Source organism: Acomys minous (assembly GCF_964271855.1).
Source record: "Acomys minous genome assembly, chromosome: 13".
NCBI lineage: Eukaryota > Metazoa > Chordata > Mammalia > Rodentia > Muridae > Acomys > Acomys minous.
The window spans coordinates 15916523-15931482 of record NC_140495.1 but is presented as its reverse complement, the minus strand read 5'-3'; the positions used below and the strand labels follow the sequence as shown (position 1 = coordinate 15931482).

Here is a 14960-nt window from a genome sequence, read left to right as displayed (position 1 = left end):
AAGCTGGGAGGAGAAATGCTCCAGTCAGGACCCCTTGAGGCTGCCCTCAAGGGCTCCCAAGGGGTGAGGGTGCTCTCCTCCTGGAGTAGTAAAAAGACAGTCTTGCAGCATACCACCCCTCCCCTCCCCGATATTCTCACTGCCAAATGAAACCTGGCAGCTTCTGAAAATAGCTCCGCGCTGCAGCAGGCACTCTGCCCGCCCTTCAGCAGGCTGGCACACAGCTGGGGGTGGCCACTGTGGGCAGACGCTGGCACACACAGGGCCGGGGGTGGGTGTCACACATACAGTGCACAGGGGCGGCACAGAGCTGGAGGCATGTGGCAGCTGCCATCCCTAGGTCCTTCTGACCTTTCTACAGGGAGGCGGGAGTGCTGGAGTCAGCCTGGCCGTGTTTACCAGGCCCACGGCGCCCTCTCCAGCCAGGATAAAGTCACCGGTAGGGGTGTGGAGCTGCCCTTTAACCACTTTTGTACCCCTAGGTAGACAAAAAGAAACCTAGGAATCATTGAAAAGTGTTTAAACGGTGTTTATTAATATCTGGATGGTAAAACCCAGCAGCATTGTTCTAACTGATAAGATCTAAGGTTTCCCAGGCAGCACCTGGACGCTACCCTAGACAGGGGAGGGCCGGGCAGAGCAGGGCAGAGCTGGCTAAATCTAGGGTCAGCCGAGAAGACTGACCATCTCTGCTCCGACTCAGGCTAAAGCCAAGACCAGACCTTGTCAGCATGGCTCGGCAGCCCTTCACCATTCAGGCCTGATCAGGGTAGAGAAAGAGGTCTTGGATAACAGGGAGCCAAACTCTCCCCTTAACAAAAGTGTACCCTAGCAAGGTAGCCCTTGCTGTCAGCAGAGAGCGGCTAGCCTACCTGAGATCTGGTGAGCAGGAAGAGACGGGGGCTTTTGTCACAGTGAAGTTTTCCAAAATGGAAAAAGGTTAAGGATACCTGCCCCCAACACACATACCCACACCTTCAATTGAGATAAGACGTTACCTTTTGGATAAGGGGGTAGTGAAAGGATGTTTGGCCCCAGGGAGCGGTCATCTCTCTGAATGCTATATGGGCTGGTGCTATAGTAAGGCACAAGGCTGGACCACTCAGGGAAGTAAGCAGGCTGGACTCTGTAGCCTCTGGCAGACCAAAGAGAAGTAAGCCTGGGGAAGAGCAGCCAGTGTGAGAGAGATAAACCTCCCCAAGAAGGTAGATCCCTTGATTGTCCCTCCTTCTTCCTTTGTTCAGTATTCACAGACAGCAACATGGCCTCTGGTCACCATAGCAACCAATGGCCTGATACCTTTCTCAAGGCCAGACCCATCTGTCCACACAGCAGGATACATCTTTGCAGAAAAAGGGTAGGTTTGCCACAACTCCCAGTGGCCTGGAAGTAAGGCTGCGTCCTAAGGCAGAACATAACCGTGGCCTCAGTCAAGCAAGCCACGGTGTCCAAACTGCTTCAGTTGTAGCAGAGGGTTTCCCCATCCCTGAGGCCCCGCAGCTTTCTGAAGGCTGAGGCTTTGGCTGGGACTCTTGGGCCAAACTCTTCATCCTCAAGTCCAATGTGACACATTTAAAAACAACAAAATTATCCTTTGTTAGAAGAGTGACTCCGGCCCTTCCTGGCCAGAGCCTTGGGACAGGACGTTGCAGTCTGTCACACTGGCTCCTCCATGAGTTACTGGTTGTTGCAGCCTTGAGAGGCTGAGGAGCTGCCTGCCTGCTTTTTCCTCCGCTTATTGAGGAGCCGGTTGTTAGAGGTCTTCAGGTCCTTGATCTTCACCTGGTCATAATCTACTCGCATGGTGGCCAGGGCACTGGTCATCTCCTCCTGTGTACCAATAGCATGGAAGAAAGAAAAGGTGACAGTAGACTAACATTAAAAACCATCACTTGGATGCCTGGGAAGCTCCTCAATAATATCACCAGCAGGATAACAGTGTGCACTGCTCCACGGCACACTATGCTTGGCCCTGGGCACACAATCCTCCTTACAATTGTGGGGGGCGGGGGGGGGGGGGTTGGACACTGAGTTTATTCACAAAAGCAAAATAAAGAGATAATTCCCTGGGACCATACCAAGGCTACTCGGACAGACCTACAAGGCCTGCAGACAATGACATTTCCCCCTGGGTCCCCAAGGGTCTGAAACTTTGAGACTGCCCTGGAAGCCCCAGTGCTCTATGATGCTACCTCATAGGGGCACACCCAGCCTGTACTATGTCTGAAACAAGACTGGTTCCTATCGTGAGTGTTGTTGGTCACAAGAGAGTATACGGCCAATGCTTGGCAAATCCTTTCATTGAGTCCCTGGCCTAAGATCTACTCCCTAAAGAGTAAGCCATGAGCAGCATGGGAAAGTGCAGCAGCCTAGTGCTCAGTGGCATTTCCTGGTTGGATCTGTTAGCATACCTGCCCCCTGGCTGCCTAGCAACCTATGATGTCATTGCCAGCCCACCACTAGGTGTGCTAGCTGCCCAGGATATAAAAAGGGCAAGCCTGCCTCATCTCTCTCTCTCTCTCTCTCTCTTTCTCTCTTCCTCTTCTTCTCTCTTCCTCTGTCTGTCCGTCCGTCTGTCTATCTGTCTCTCCCTCTCCCTTTTCCTCTCTCATTCTTCCTGTCTTTTTCTGTCTCTCTCTGTCTGTCTGTCTCTCTCTCTCTCTCTCTCTCTCTCTCTCTCTCTCTCTCTCTCTCTTTCTCTGTCTCTCCCCGCCTTGGGGTATCCTCCCCTTTCCTGCTCTTCCCACACTTGTACAATAAGCTTCTCCATATCATATCTGTTGCCTGGCATCTTATTTCTTAATCACAGCAGGATCACCTGGGCAGTCACTGACATTCTCTAGACACAGGGGGAAGGCCAAACTTCAGATTCTAAGGAGATGCCATCCTGAATGTATAGAGGCTGGGAAGGAATCTACCCACCTTGACATCATCCCAGTGGTCTTTGTCTTCCTGTAGAACTCGGGCTGTGTGGAGTGGGGTCTGTGGGACCACCATAGATTGCTGGAAGGAACCCCAAGGCCATGGATTAGAGCCTGGAACTGTATCGTACGACATAGGCTACCTCCACCACATACCCTTCTCCCATTGTCAGGTGGGGAAATAGTGGCTCAGAGAGGTGAAGGAGCCTGAGTGGGACAATGGCGAAGCCATGTTATAGGTGGGGTGTTACCGTACATCAGTGAACAAGGACCCAGTCCACCTCCACGCCCAGACCTCCAGGGCTACCACCTTCTAGCCTTGCCAGCCCTACTCCAGGCCAAGAGCACGCTCACATTGATCCAAGGATGACTCATAAACTGCATGATAGTCAGCCTCTCTGTGGGGTCTGTCTTCAGGAGCAGGCGGATTAGCTGCTTGGCTAGGGGACCCAGAAAAGAGGGAGCAGTGAGTTCCAGTCCCTCAATCCTCCACGTGAACCACAAGCTCTGTCAGACAGGGCTATCAATCCTCCTACATTCTTCATGATCAGAAATGGCGGACTAGCAGCTCCTACTTGCTTGAGGTCACTAGGTGCTCAGGATAATTTGTTAAGCAACAATAGATAACTGATACAAAGCAGAATTGTTTGTGCTACCTAGGAGGGAAAATATGAACAAAATTACAAGGAAGATGGGGCCTGGGCAGGCAATTTTTTTTTCATTTGTTTTTTGTTTTCAAGACAGGGTTTCTTTGAGTAGCCCTGGCTGTCTTAGAAGTAGCTCCATAGACCAGGATGGCCTTGAACTCATAGAGATCCTCCTGCCTCTGCCTCCTGAGTGCTGGGATTAAACAACCACCTGGCAGGCATTCTTTTTGTCTTGAGACAGAGTCTCTCTATATAACCCCGGATGTCCTAGAACTCTCTGTGTAGACCAGGCTGGCCTCAAATTTAGAGATCTGTCTGCCTCTGCCTCTGCCTCTGCCTCTGCCTCCCAAATGCTGGAATTAAAGGTGTACACCACTATACCTGGCTGAGGAGACAAATTTTGAGCCTACTTGACAGATATAGAAACTGAGACTTGGAAAATTCAGACAACTTGTCTAGGTCAACATAGATAGTATCTGAACATAGGTCAGCTTGACCACCAAAGGGTTATCTCCAAAAATGAAGGTTGAAGGGACCAGGTTGGGTCGAGACGCTCGCTCACCATCCTCGGAGACTTCTGACCACTCAGGTTTGGGGAAGCCATATTGGCCCAAGCGAATCCTTCTCTTCATCCCTGGAGAGATGGCCTGGCCAGTGTTGGAGTAGAAGGGTGGGAATCCACACAAACTGGGGGAAAGAAAAGGTCATTTGGTACAAGGGCTGGGCACAAGTAGGTCAGGCAGATCCAATCTCACCTTTTCACTAGGGAGACAAGCACCCAGACACCACAGCAATAACACCACTGAGGACTCTTGAACATATCCCAAGAATGCCATCAGCCTTAACATAAGGAAGCCCTCAGGCAGTTTCCAAGAGAGTGTCTCACAACACAAGAAACAAAAGACAAACTGGCCCAAAGATGACATGCGTAAATCCCTCCCTAAGGTCACAAGGGGTAAGAAGCTGGCATGCTACTGAAGGTCCATGTGGAGAAGTAGAGGCAGAGGGTGGAGGCAGGGGTGAGAGGTCAGGGAGGAGAGATACTCACAGGATGTACATGATGACGCCCAGGGACCACATATCACATGACTTGTCATACTTCTCTGGACCCAGGACCTCAGGAGCTACCAGAGCAGAGGGCATAGGGACATCTCTCAGCCCCAAGGGTCTTGGGGACTAAGAAGGAGTCTTAAGCCCCGGTAAGGTGAGGAACAGGTACCCAGGCTGGGAGGTAGGGCAGAGCAGACTAGCGTCTCGCACCTTCTGGGAAGGCAGCATGTGTGTGAAGTAGGGGGAAGGAGAGACAGCTCCCAGGGGGAAAAATGCTTCGAGACAGCACCCTAGCTACTTCGAACCCCCTCTGTCAGCCTCAACTTAGTAAGAGAGAGGAGGAGAAAAGGCCAGCCCCAAGTTTGGTGAGGCCCTGCCATCGACAAGCGGGTGTCAGCCTGCCAGCTGCACTGTGCCGTGCCTCTCAGGTCCCTAAATGCGCGGGCTAGATCACAGGGTTCTGTACGCTACTGTCAGCTTGGAAAACCACCCGTCGGCCCCAGTCTTCCAGTCAATGCAATGAGGTCAGCAGGCCAGACTTCACATTAAAGTACTGCAGAATACACTCTGATAAACAAGGGGTCATTTCTGGAGCTTTCTGCCCCTTAGATGCCCTTCCAACTCCTAGGGAAGGGGCATTTGTTACAGGAGCCTTTGGCAATCTCAGAGGCTGCCTGGAGCTTTCCCAGAAACACCCCCAAACCCTAACTCATTCCTGGCTCAAGGGACCCTTTCCCACAAGGCAGGTGACTAGTACCCTGAATCCCTCTAATGTAGGAGAAAAAAAAACCCTGCCCACTTTCTGCATATGAAGATGAAAACTCGAGAAAAACAACCACGGTTGGGCTCCGTCCTGAGCTGATGGCAGCCTTTTATCACGTATATATTTAGAGCTGCCGTGACGTCATTCAGCTCACAGGCCACAGCCAGAATTTTCCTGGATCTATTTTCAAAAGCAGAAGCTGAAGTTTGGAAGAATATTTTTGCAGCCTCCGGCCCCCCACGTCACCGCCTCCATGCAGACAAGAGTGCTCCCTCCTCTCTCTCCTGCCTCCTCCCTCCTCACAAGGCTTTAACTCTTTGGTTTCTGCAACCCACTGGCTACCCTGTTCTACAGCAGAATACAGCAAAGGGCATACAAGACACACACATTATAAGACTCACCCACATAATAGGGAGTGTAACAGGGTGTCTGCAGGGCATTTTGGGTGGTTTCCTTGGCAAAGCCAAAATCGGTGAGTTTAAGCACAGCATCCTTCTCCTTGGATGTATAGAGTAGGTTTTCGGGCTGCATTGAAAGAAGAGAAAGAAAGCATTGGTACAGAGGAAGGTACCAGGAGGGTACACTGCCCCAAGGTAACCTTTAATCAGGTTCCCTGCCTCCTCCATCCCAATGCATGATGAGCCAGCTCTGCTTTATGAAAATATCAGGACCTTGGTCACCACCAACAAAGATTGGAAGTGATACCTTCATTCACAGAGATAAAAAGTAAGGCAGGTGCTCAGCCAAGACCATGAATAACCAGGTGCCATAGAAAGCCCCTAGGCAGAAACTTCTGTTTCTGAGTTGGTGTGAATACCATGGAACACCAGAAAGAAAGACGCTGGGGTAGAAAGCAGACAGCTCAGGAGCCAGTACCACCACGCACGCGCTCCACATCCAGTCCAGAAGGAAGCCCACAAACGCAGCGGGCCAGGCCCACTTGAGGTTGTTCAGGGGAGCACGTGCCCCCACCACCCCCCCCGACTCAGACCCCAGGAGCTACACAGAAGAAATCTTCCTAGCTGCAAAGCACAGATGGGGCTGGCAGATGGGGACAGCCAGCAGGGCTCCAGGGAGGAGGCAGCCCTGAAAGCTGGCTTTTAGGGAACAGGTAGGATCTAGGTCCATGCCGAAGGGCAGGAAGGATGATACCCAAGCAGAACCTGGCTGGGTGGAAGGACAGTGCTCCAGTTTGGATGCACTGGGAGCCATTTGGCAGGTTCTGTTTGAGATAATATGACCTTGGGTTGGAATAAACAAAGGCATGGTTTAGCATACTCTGCTCACAGAAGGCTTTTCTTCCCTTAGAGAGAAGGGAACTCGGGGTGGGGGGTGGGGTCCTCAAACAAAGCAGAGATTAAGAAGGTGGGTCTGCCTTGGCTGCTTGTGTATCCTAGGCAAAGGGTAAGTGCACAGGCTGGCATGACTCAACCAGAGAGGCATGTCAGCTAGCCTCTCTGCTCGTCTAGGTCTGGGCTTAGGAAGAAATAAGGCAAGCATACCCAGACAAGGAGAAACAAACAGGTTCTGTGCTAATAGTGGCTCACACACAAATGCTTATGTGTATGCATGCATATAGTTAGATGGATGTAGGGCTGCCTGGGAGACTTTAGTTTTCCCAGGAAAGAAAACTTGGGGCGTTACGCTTCCTCTCTTCCAAGCCCATCCACTGGAAAGGTAAGCAGGGTCCAGCCCGGGGACCACCTGGGTTCCTTCCTCAAGTAGCCAGCAAATGGCTTCTAATGTTTGTTGCTTGGTGGCCTAATTTGCTTAAATTATATCTCTAACTTCGCAGAAGACCCGACACTACAAGGCAGCCCCTCTCTATAGTCTAGCGTATAGACATTCATAAAACTTCTTGCTGAGCAAGGGAACAGACGAATGAATCCCAGTGCAGCAACTTCGCCTAAAGCAAGACAGCAGTTCATCGCTCGAGGAGCCTCAGTGTGCTTGTCTATGAAATGGGTAATGGCCCTTATCCCACAGAGAGCCAGGTGAGGAGTAAAAGAGATGCTTGTTGGGGCCCCGGTGGCTGGAAAAGGGCAGCTATTCTCATGGCTACTGGGATTACCTGGTGTTTGAAGAAAACAAGGAGGTCCATCTGGCAAGAGCAGAATTAGTGTGTGGTACCACAGGAGGAGAAAAGCACGGTCTGAGCTGGGAAGCTGAGGCAAGGAGTCTAGCCTCAATCCAGTGAGTGCTGGGAGCCACCAGGGTGAGTAACTCCGTTCTTGTCCCCCCCACCCCCACCCCACCCGGGGAGGGGCTGAGTTCTGGCTGCTCACCTTCACATCTCGGTGGGCGATGTTCTGGCTGTGCAAGAACTGGATGGCAGTGCCAATGTCCCGCATTATCCCTGCAGCCTCTGCAGGCGCAACAATGGGCAGTGAAAAGTCATGTGACCTGAGGGGCACCTAGCCTATAATCTCTCTGGAGCATGGTCTGGGAGGCTAGCACTAGGTGGCAGTCTTGCAACCCAGGTCTTGCATCCTAAATACCCAGCCAGGCTTTCCAGTTTCTTCCAAGGATGTTCCAAGGCCTCTTTCCTCAGGTCTGTACTGCCTCACATCCATTCCACCATAGGTGAGAACCAAGAGCCTCTGAGTTCTCCACCTAAAGCCCATACATAGTCTAACTACAATGTCACAGATTCAGAGAAAGAACCCCCTGATGGGGATGAGACACCATGTCTCACTCTTCTTGGTTTTTGAGTAAATCTTGAGGTTCAGTGAGGGCCGGGCTTTGCCTAGTATGTCACAGCAACCCCAGTAGAGCCTCTCCACCCTAACTCCCCCACTGGTGCCAGGGCCCACACACACCTCTTTCAGTGAAAGCCTGGTCACCGCGCTCCTGAATCCTGCTGAACAACTCGCCACCTTCCATACTGCAAAACAAGCAGAAAGAAGGAGAGCTGGATGTCACCAATATGCTCTGCCCTAGATCAGGGGCCTGGGTCCCTGTGCAATGGAGAACCTGGCAGATGGTGGGCTGTCAGCTCGAGTGGGTTGATCTGAACTTTCAGAACCAAGAAAAGGTGGTAAGGCTGGATCCTTGCCCTGAAGCCTTTACGTTCTCCGTGCTGCTGGCTCTGGCCGGCTGTGAGACCCTGGACACCCCCCAACCCTATCCAAGGGTACTCCCCCCAGAATCATGATGAGGTGTCGGTTGTCATCTTCATAGTCCTTTGCTCTCTGAGTGCTAGGTGTGTGCTGTGCCCTGAGTTCCACCCTTCACGTTGACTGCCACCTAAGCCTGGTCTGGCTCCTTCCCTCACCTAGCTCTTTTGTTAAAGGAGAATAATAACGCCAGCCTCCAAGAGTCAGGAAGATTGACTCTGTGATATACAGGGAGAGCTCGGAGCAGAGTCACAAGCTCGGGGTGAACGCCTCACTACGATCTTCCTCCACATTTAGCCTGTGAGTTACAGAGATTCAGAAAGATTAGCAGGTGCCCACAGTCCCACAGCTAGTGGGTGGCAAAGCCAAGACTGAACCCCAAATCTGAACAGTCGGCTAACCTTGCTAACTTGAAAGGCAGACAAAAAGAACCCAGGCAGGGGGTATAGGGTCTGCGGAAGACTAAGGCTGAGCCCCGGGTACTGGTGGCAGAAGCCCAAGGTGTCAGAGGCTGATGGCTCCTGGCCTCAGGCCTCATCACCAGCATCCAATAGGACTACAAGAAAAGCCAAGGAGCTGTGTGTCTCCTGCTCCTCCCCCAAAGCTCCCTGCTCACACATTCAGGGCTTGGCAGCCTTTTCTGACAACTCTTTGCAGGGTAGAAGTCCTGCCCAGGAAGGAAACTGAGAGCTGTGGCAGTATTTTTTTTTTCCCCTGCCCTTGCCGAAATGCCCTGGTGACCAGCTCTACAGACCCGAGGCCTGTGGCTGTCTACTCCTCCGGAGCTGCTGGCTGAAGAAGAGAGTCCTGATCTAGCAGTGGTCCTGGGGGGCGCCTGCCTACCATTCCATGACGATGAGGAGGCAGCGCTTGCCGTGATGCATGTTCTCATACACGTCCAGGATGCGCACGATGTGGGGGCCGCCCGAGGCCTGCCAGTGGTGGTCCACCTCCTGCCGGGCCTTGGGGCTGTCATACAGGAGCTGTGGGAGGTAGGCACCAAGGGCATCAGGCTCCTGGCTACTGTCCCTTCGCTCAAAGAGACCTGTGACCTGCCCAAGCACTAGACATTTATCTAGGAGGAGCAGAATGACAATTCAAATACAGTTTTTCTTGCCTTATGGTCCAGACTTGAGGGGTCAGCCCTGGACACAAGTTGCTTGGCCAATAAGTCTAGCTGGCCCTGGTGGGTGGATGACAGGCCAAAGTTCATAGGTCAGTAAAGTCCCTACTTCTCTTCGGGGGGGGGGGCAGGGGGGACAATGAAGTGGAGACTGAGCAAGGTTTGTGGTGAATCCCATGAGTCATGGGGTGCCAGGCCAGAGGCCACATATCTTTTAAGCCCATTTTTACAGTTGATGACAGGGTTACCCAGTTATCCAGGCTGATTGGGATCTGCATAAGCCAGGCCCTGTGTTGCTCATCCTGTATCTTATGGGAAAGTGGGGGTCCTAGACAATGGCAAAAGGAAGAGCCCAGCATACAGAGAAGACTCTGGAACCACACAGAGGCTGTCTGAAGAGGTGTTGAGGCTTGTGTCCATCAGTCTGTCCCTCTGGGACCTGGCCCTGAGTGGAGAAACAAGGCTGCATTCTTGTAAGAACAAAGGTAATTAAGACATCACGTTCTCCAGGAGTGGCAGCAGAAATAAAACTATCATTACCAAGAAAAGTGCTTCTAAAATGAGATGCTTGGAGCTGGTGGGGTGGCTCAGTGGGTAAAGGCGCCTGTTGCCAAGCCTGATGGCCTAAATTTGATGTTTGGGACCCACGAAGTGGAAAGAGAGAACCAGCACCTGCAAGTTGTCCTTTAAATACACAAACACAATAAGAAGAAGAAGAAGAAGAAGAAGAAGAAGAAGAAGAAGAAGAAGAAGAAGAAGAAGAAGAAGAGGAAGAGGAAGAGGAAGAGGAAGAGGAAGAAGAAGAAGAATAGTTGTTTGGTCATGACCTCCAGCTTTCAACAGAACTCTGTAGCCTCCCTGATCTCTCTGGGAGAGGAAGGGATAATGCTAGAGAGATGGAGCCACCTCAAGGTGACCTCCCCCCCATCCCATGCCTATACACCCCAGGTTATAACACAGAGGTATAAACCCAGAGCAGGGAGGACCCTCATTTGAGGAAAATGACAGCTGAGTGGAGTTGGATATAGGCTTGGGATTGAATTCCTCCAGTGACTTACTGTGACCTTAAATAAGGATGCACGGCTCTAAGCCACGCCCACAGCCTTGTGAAATGTAGTCATAGCAGAGCCATCCCCGCAAGACTCATCTCAATGAAGTGGGCATGAGGTAGGCAAGTGTCAGAAATCTCATTCTGGTTAACAGCCTGGGGCTATGGCTGCCTTCCAGGAGGGTGTTCATCGGAAATGAGCAAAGCCTGGGAGTGAGAGAGCCTGGAGGAGGTAGGAAAGAAGGCGGCACCCAGGGGAGAGGGCCCGGAATGGGGACAACAGTGACGAGCAACACCCCCCCCCCAGCAGGCTTGCTCATTCAGGGACCAGCAATCAGGTCATCTCTGCCCTGCTCAGCACCTCTGGGGACCTAGGACGACACACCGGCCTCAGTTTCCCCCCATATAAGATGAGGAGAGTTGGGTCCAGAGGTTAAGAGCACTGTGTGCTCTTCCAAAGGTCCTGAGTTCAAATCCCAGCAACCACATGGTGGCTCACAACCACCTATAATGAGATTTGGTATCCTCTTCTGGCCTGCAGCATATGTGTAGGCAGAATACTGTATAAATAATAAATAAATAAATCTTTAAAAAAAAAAAAAAAAAGACAAGGAGAGCCAGGCCACTTTTACACACAGGGCTCAACTAAGACAGCTGTGGAACCAAGCTCCTCAGATAATGATAGGGCAGTGTCCCAGGGAAGGGAGAGGAAAGTAGTAGTTTCTGGAATCTTCTGCCCTTTGGCTGTTCCTCCAACTCTCTGTTTCAACCTGGGGATACAGGCAGTACAAGAAATACAAGGAGCCAAGGGGCAAGGCCACCCCCCCCCCACCCCCCCCCACCCCCACACACACACCCGCCACTTCTGGGTGCCCTACTCTGTTACTCTGGCCAGGGTAGGCTTGCTTGGGACTGCTGTGGGCCAAGGCCACTGAGTAGATACTATGGAGCCTGGCGTCTCAGAACACCTTTGGGGTCCACACTGGAGCACCAGCTTCCTGCTGCCAGAGCTGGGGGCTTTATCTCAGCCCCTGCAACCACTGCAGCAGCCTACCTCCCTGTGTCCCCGGGAGAGCCGGGGGTGAGAGAGGGAGGGGGGGTGTAGCTAAGATACTCTCGTTCTCAGCCACAGGCTCGGAGGAGAGCCAGCCTTCTTTGCCCGTCGTTTCTCTTCTACCTTCCAACCTTCCCTCTCTCCCACCTCTTGCTCCTCCCCACACTGACCTGTTTCTCCTGTCGGGCCTCTCGGACTGGCTCTAAACCGCTCCTCACGCTGCCTCCCCTTGGGCACTCATTCCCATTCAAGTCCTTTCTCTTCTCCGAAACCCCAAACTCAGAGCTGGAATGCATCCAGCCGGGCCAGCTGCCTTCCTCTTCTTCACCTGGAGACAGAGGTCTCTTTTCCACGGGCCCGCTAGATAAACGCCAGACCTGTCTTCTTCGCCCACCTCATCATCTGCTGTCCCTGAGCCCTAAATGGTTTGTCCAGGCCAGAAGGCTGCACTGGCTCTTCCCGCACAGCCCCTCTCTCCATTTTACCAGCCAGGTTATAGCAGGGGCAGAGCAAGGCAGGTGGACAGGGGTTCCCTGGCAGGCCATCAAAAGAAACACTGGGTTCCTGAGCACAGAAAGGAGGGGAAGATGGAAGGGTCTGGAAGAAGGAAGGAAACGAGGGAGGGAAGAGGATGGCCACGGAGAAGCCACAGAAGCTCAGGGCTGGGCCTGATACAGAGAAGCAGATGGGGCGGCTGTGAGGCAGAGCGACGCCGCCACCCTACTTGCCGTGTAGACTAAACAGTCCTGAGGCCCTGAGAGCAGGCCCAGGCATGGGACAGCGGCTGTTCCCAGTCAAGCAACGAGTGCTTCTTCTGTTCTCTCTTCAGGTGAGAGCCCCAGGGTCAGAGCCCTGCACCTGGGCCCACTCAGGCCCAGTGCCAAGAAATCTCCTAGACTATCACTTTGGCCGCCTTGACTTGTCCCTCACCATAGCTTCAAATGTGTGTGTGTGTGTGTGTGTGTGTGTGTGTGTGTGTGTGTGTGTACGCGCGCGCGTGTGCATGCGCACGCTCTGTATGAAAGCATATGTGTGGACGTACTTGCCTGTTCATGAACATGTGAAGACCAGAGGTCAACAACGGGTGCCTTCTTCTATTCCTCTCTACTTTAAAAAAAAAAAAAAAATGGCCGGGCGGTGGTGGCACGCGCCTTTAATACCAGCATTCAGGGAGGCAGAGGCAGGTGAGTTGCTGTGAGTTCAAGGCCGGCTTGGTCCACAAAGCGAGTCCAGGACAGCCAAAGGCTACACAAAGAAACCTAATACTGGGATTACAAGTGTGCACCACTGTGCCTGGCTAAAATATTATTTTTATTCTATGTGTACGACTATTTGCTTGTGTACATGTATGTGCACTGAATGTGGACCTGGTTACCCAAGAAAGCCAGAAGATCCCCTAGAACTGGAGTTATAGACAGTCATGAGCTGCCATGTGGGTGCTCTTAAACACTGGGCCATTTTTCCAGCCCCATCACCTTTTTTTTTTTTTTTTTTTTTGAGACAGGATCTCTCACTGAACAAGGTGTTCCCCACCACAGCTACATTGGCAGCCAGTGAATCCCTTGAACCTGCCGTCTCAGCCCCACCCAGCACTGAGGTTACAGACTTGCTCAGCCACTGCCGGGGGATTCCCAACTCAGGTGCCTGAGCTTGTTCAGGAAGTGGTTACTTATTACTGAGCCATGTCTCTAGCCCCAAATGTCTGAGGGTTTTTTTTTTGGGTTTTTTTTTTTGGTTTTTTTTTGTTTTTTGTTTTTTTTTTGAGACAAGGCCTCATGTTTCGTTAGTTTGTTTTTTCCAGGCAGGGTTTCTCTGCGTAGCCTTGGATGTCCTGGACTCGCTTTGTAGACCAGGCTGGCCTCGAACTCACAGAGATCCGCCTGCCTCTGCCTCCCCTGAGTGCTGGGATTAAAGGCGTGTGCCACTGAGCCCGGCCAGGCTGCCTTTGTACTCACTATATAGACATAGCAAAGAGTGACCTCGGTCTCCTGATCCTGCTGTCTCTACCTCTGGAGTACGGGGATTACAGGCATGCGCCACCACACCTGGTTTACGAAGTGTTGGGGATCAAGCACTCTACCAACTGAGCTACATTGCCAGCCTCCAAACCTCCTGTAAAACCTGTCTCCTCATCTTCGTTCCCTACAGCTGGCGCCTCCTCCTCTCCCCATCTCCTCCCCAGCTTGTCCCCCTCCTCCAAGACTCCCCTTAAAGTCACCTCCTTCCAGAAGCTCTGTTGACCATCTTTCCTAAAAAAAAAAAAAAAAAAAAAAAAAAAAAAAAAAAGACTCCAACAGCCTCCTTTCACCTTCTGCTTTTCTCCTTCTGTCTGCATGGTTTCTGTTTATCTATAGAGTATAATTTACAGTCGGTACAAGGTACAGGTCTCACAGGTCTGGTTCAATGAGTTTAGACAATCCCACACACCCTGGGAGCCGCACCCTCATTGAGACGGAAAACATTCCCAACTCCCCGGAAAGCTCGCGCAGCACAACCCTTTCCACCTCCCACCTCCCGTGCCCAAGTGCTCACAGCCTCCAATTAGCTCTCTTCTTTGATCACTCCTAAACAAATAGACTTTGTACTTTCAATGTGCCTGGCTTTGTTCAGAACATGATACAAGTACTGGGAGAGGAGGGCGTCATTATTTTTTAGATAACAAACTGAAACACAAAGAGAGGAAGCCACTAGTCCCTGATCACATGACTGCTCTCCCAAACTCTCCCTGATCACATGACTGCTCTCCCAGTCTCTCCCAAGGCCAGCATCCTGTTGCCCCCCCCCCCTCATCAAGCCCTGAGCCCACAGAGCAGGCTCCGTCGGCTTGATCACCTCTGGTTCCCAGTCCTGGAGCACAGAGCCTGCCACAAAGCACAGCTCTCTCTCTCTCTGACTGCATCCACGAAGGAGGAATGGAAACTCTCACAGGCTCTGCCGCAGAGGACTGGCCCCAACTTTCTGTACATCCCTCCTCCTCTGTTCTCCCAGGTGACCCGGAGTTTACTTTATCTTCCGGGGACCGTGACAACTTACTCTAGTCCCCAAAACAAGCTGACTGTATTCGTACAGGTTCATGACTCTACATGGTCCCTCTTAAATAGTGCCCCCAAGCCAGGTAGTGGTGGTGCATGCCTTTGATCCCAGCACCCTCAAGGAAGAGACAGGCGGATCTCTGAGTGTGAGGCCAGCCCTAGTCTACAGAGCGAGTTCTAGGACAGCCAGGGCTACATACTGGGAA

The 14960-nt window shown here is 52.0% G+C and overlaps 1 protein-coding gene across 1 annotated transcript in view; it reads right to left on the bottom strand.

Moving 5' to 3' along the window:
- Positions 1 to 513: 513 nt before the first annotated feature.
- The window catches only part of MAPKAPK3 (MAPK activated protein kinase 3), a 32561-nt gene continuing 18114 nt past the window's right edge, over positions 514 to 14960 (bottom strand). Inside the window, exons 3-11 of the mRNA XM_084752720.1 lie at positions 9341 to 9480; positions 8201 to 8265; positions 7667 to 7746; positions 5783 to 5906; positions 4617 to 4692; positions 4131 to 4255; positions 3276 to 3361; positions 2923 to 3003; positions 514 to 1830 (exon numbers count right to left, since the gene is read on the bottom strand). Coding sequence (XP_084608846.1) covers positions 1678 to 1830; positions 2923 to 3003; positions 3276 to 3361; positions 4131 to 4255; positions 4617 to 4692; positions 5783 to 5906; positions 7667 to 7746; positions 8201 to 8265; positions 9341 to 9480 — 930 coding nt within the window. The 3' untranslated portion in view covers positions 514 to 1677. The remainder of the gene's footprint in view (positions 1831 to 2922; positions 3004 to 3275; positions 3362 to 4130; positions 4256 to 4616; positions 4693 to 5782; positions 5907 to 7666; positions 7747 to 8200; positions 8266 to 9340; positions 9481 to 14960) is intronic.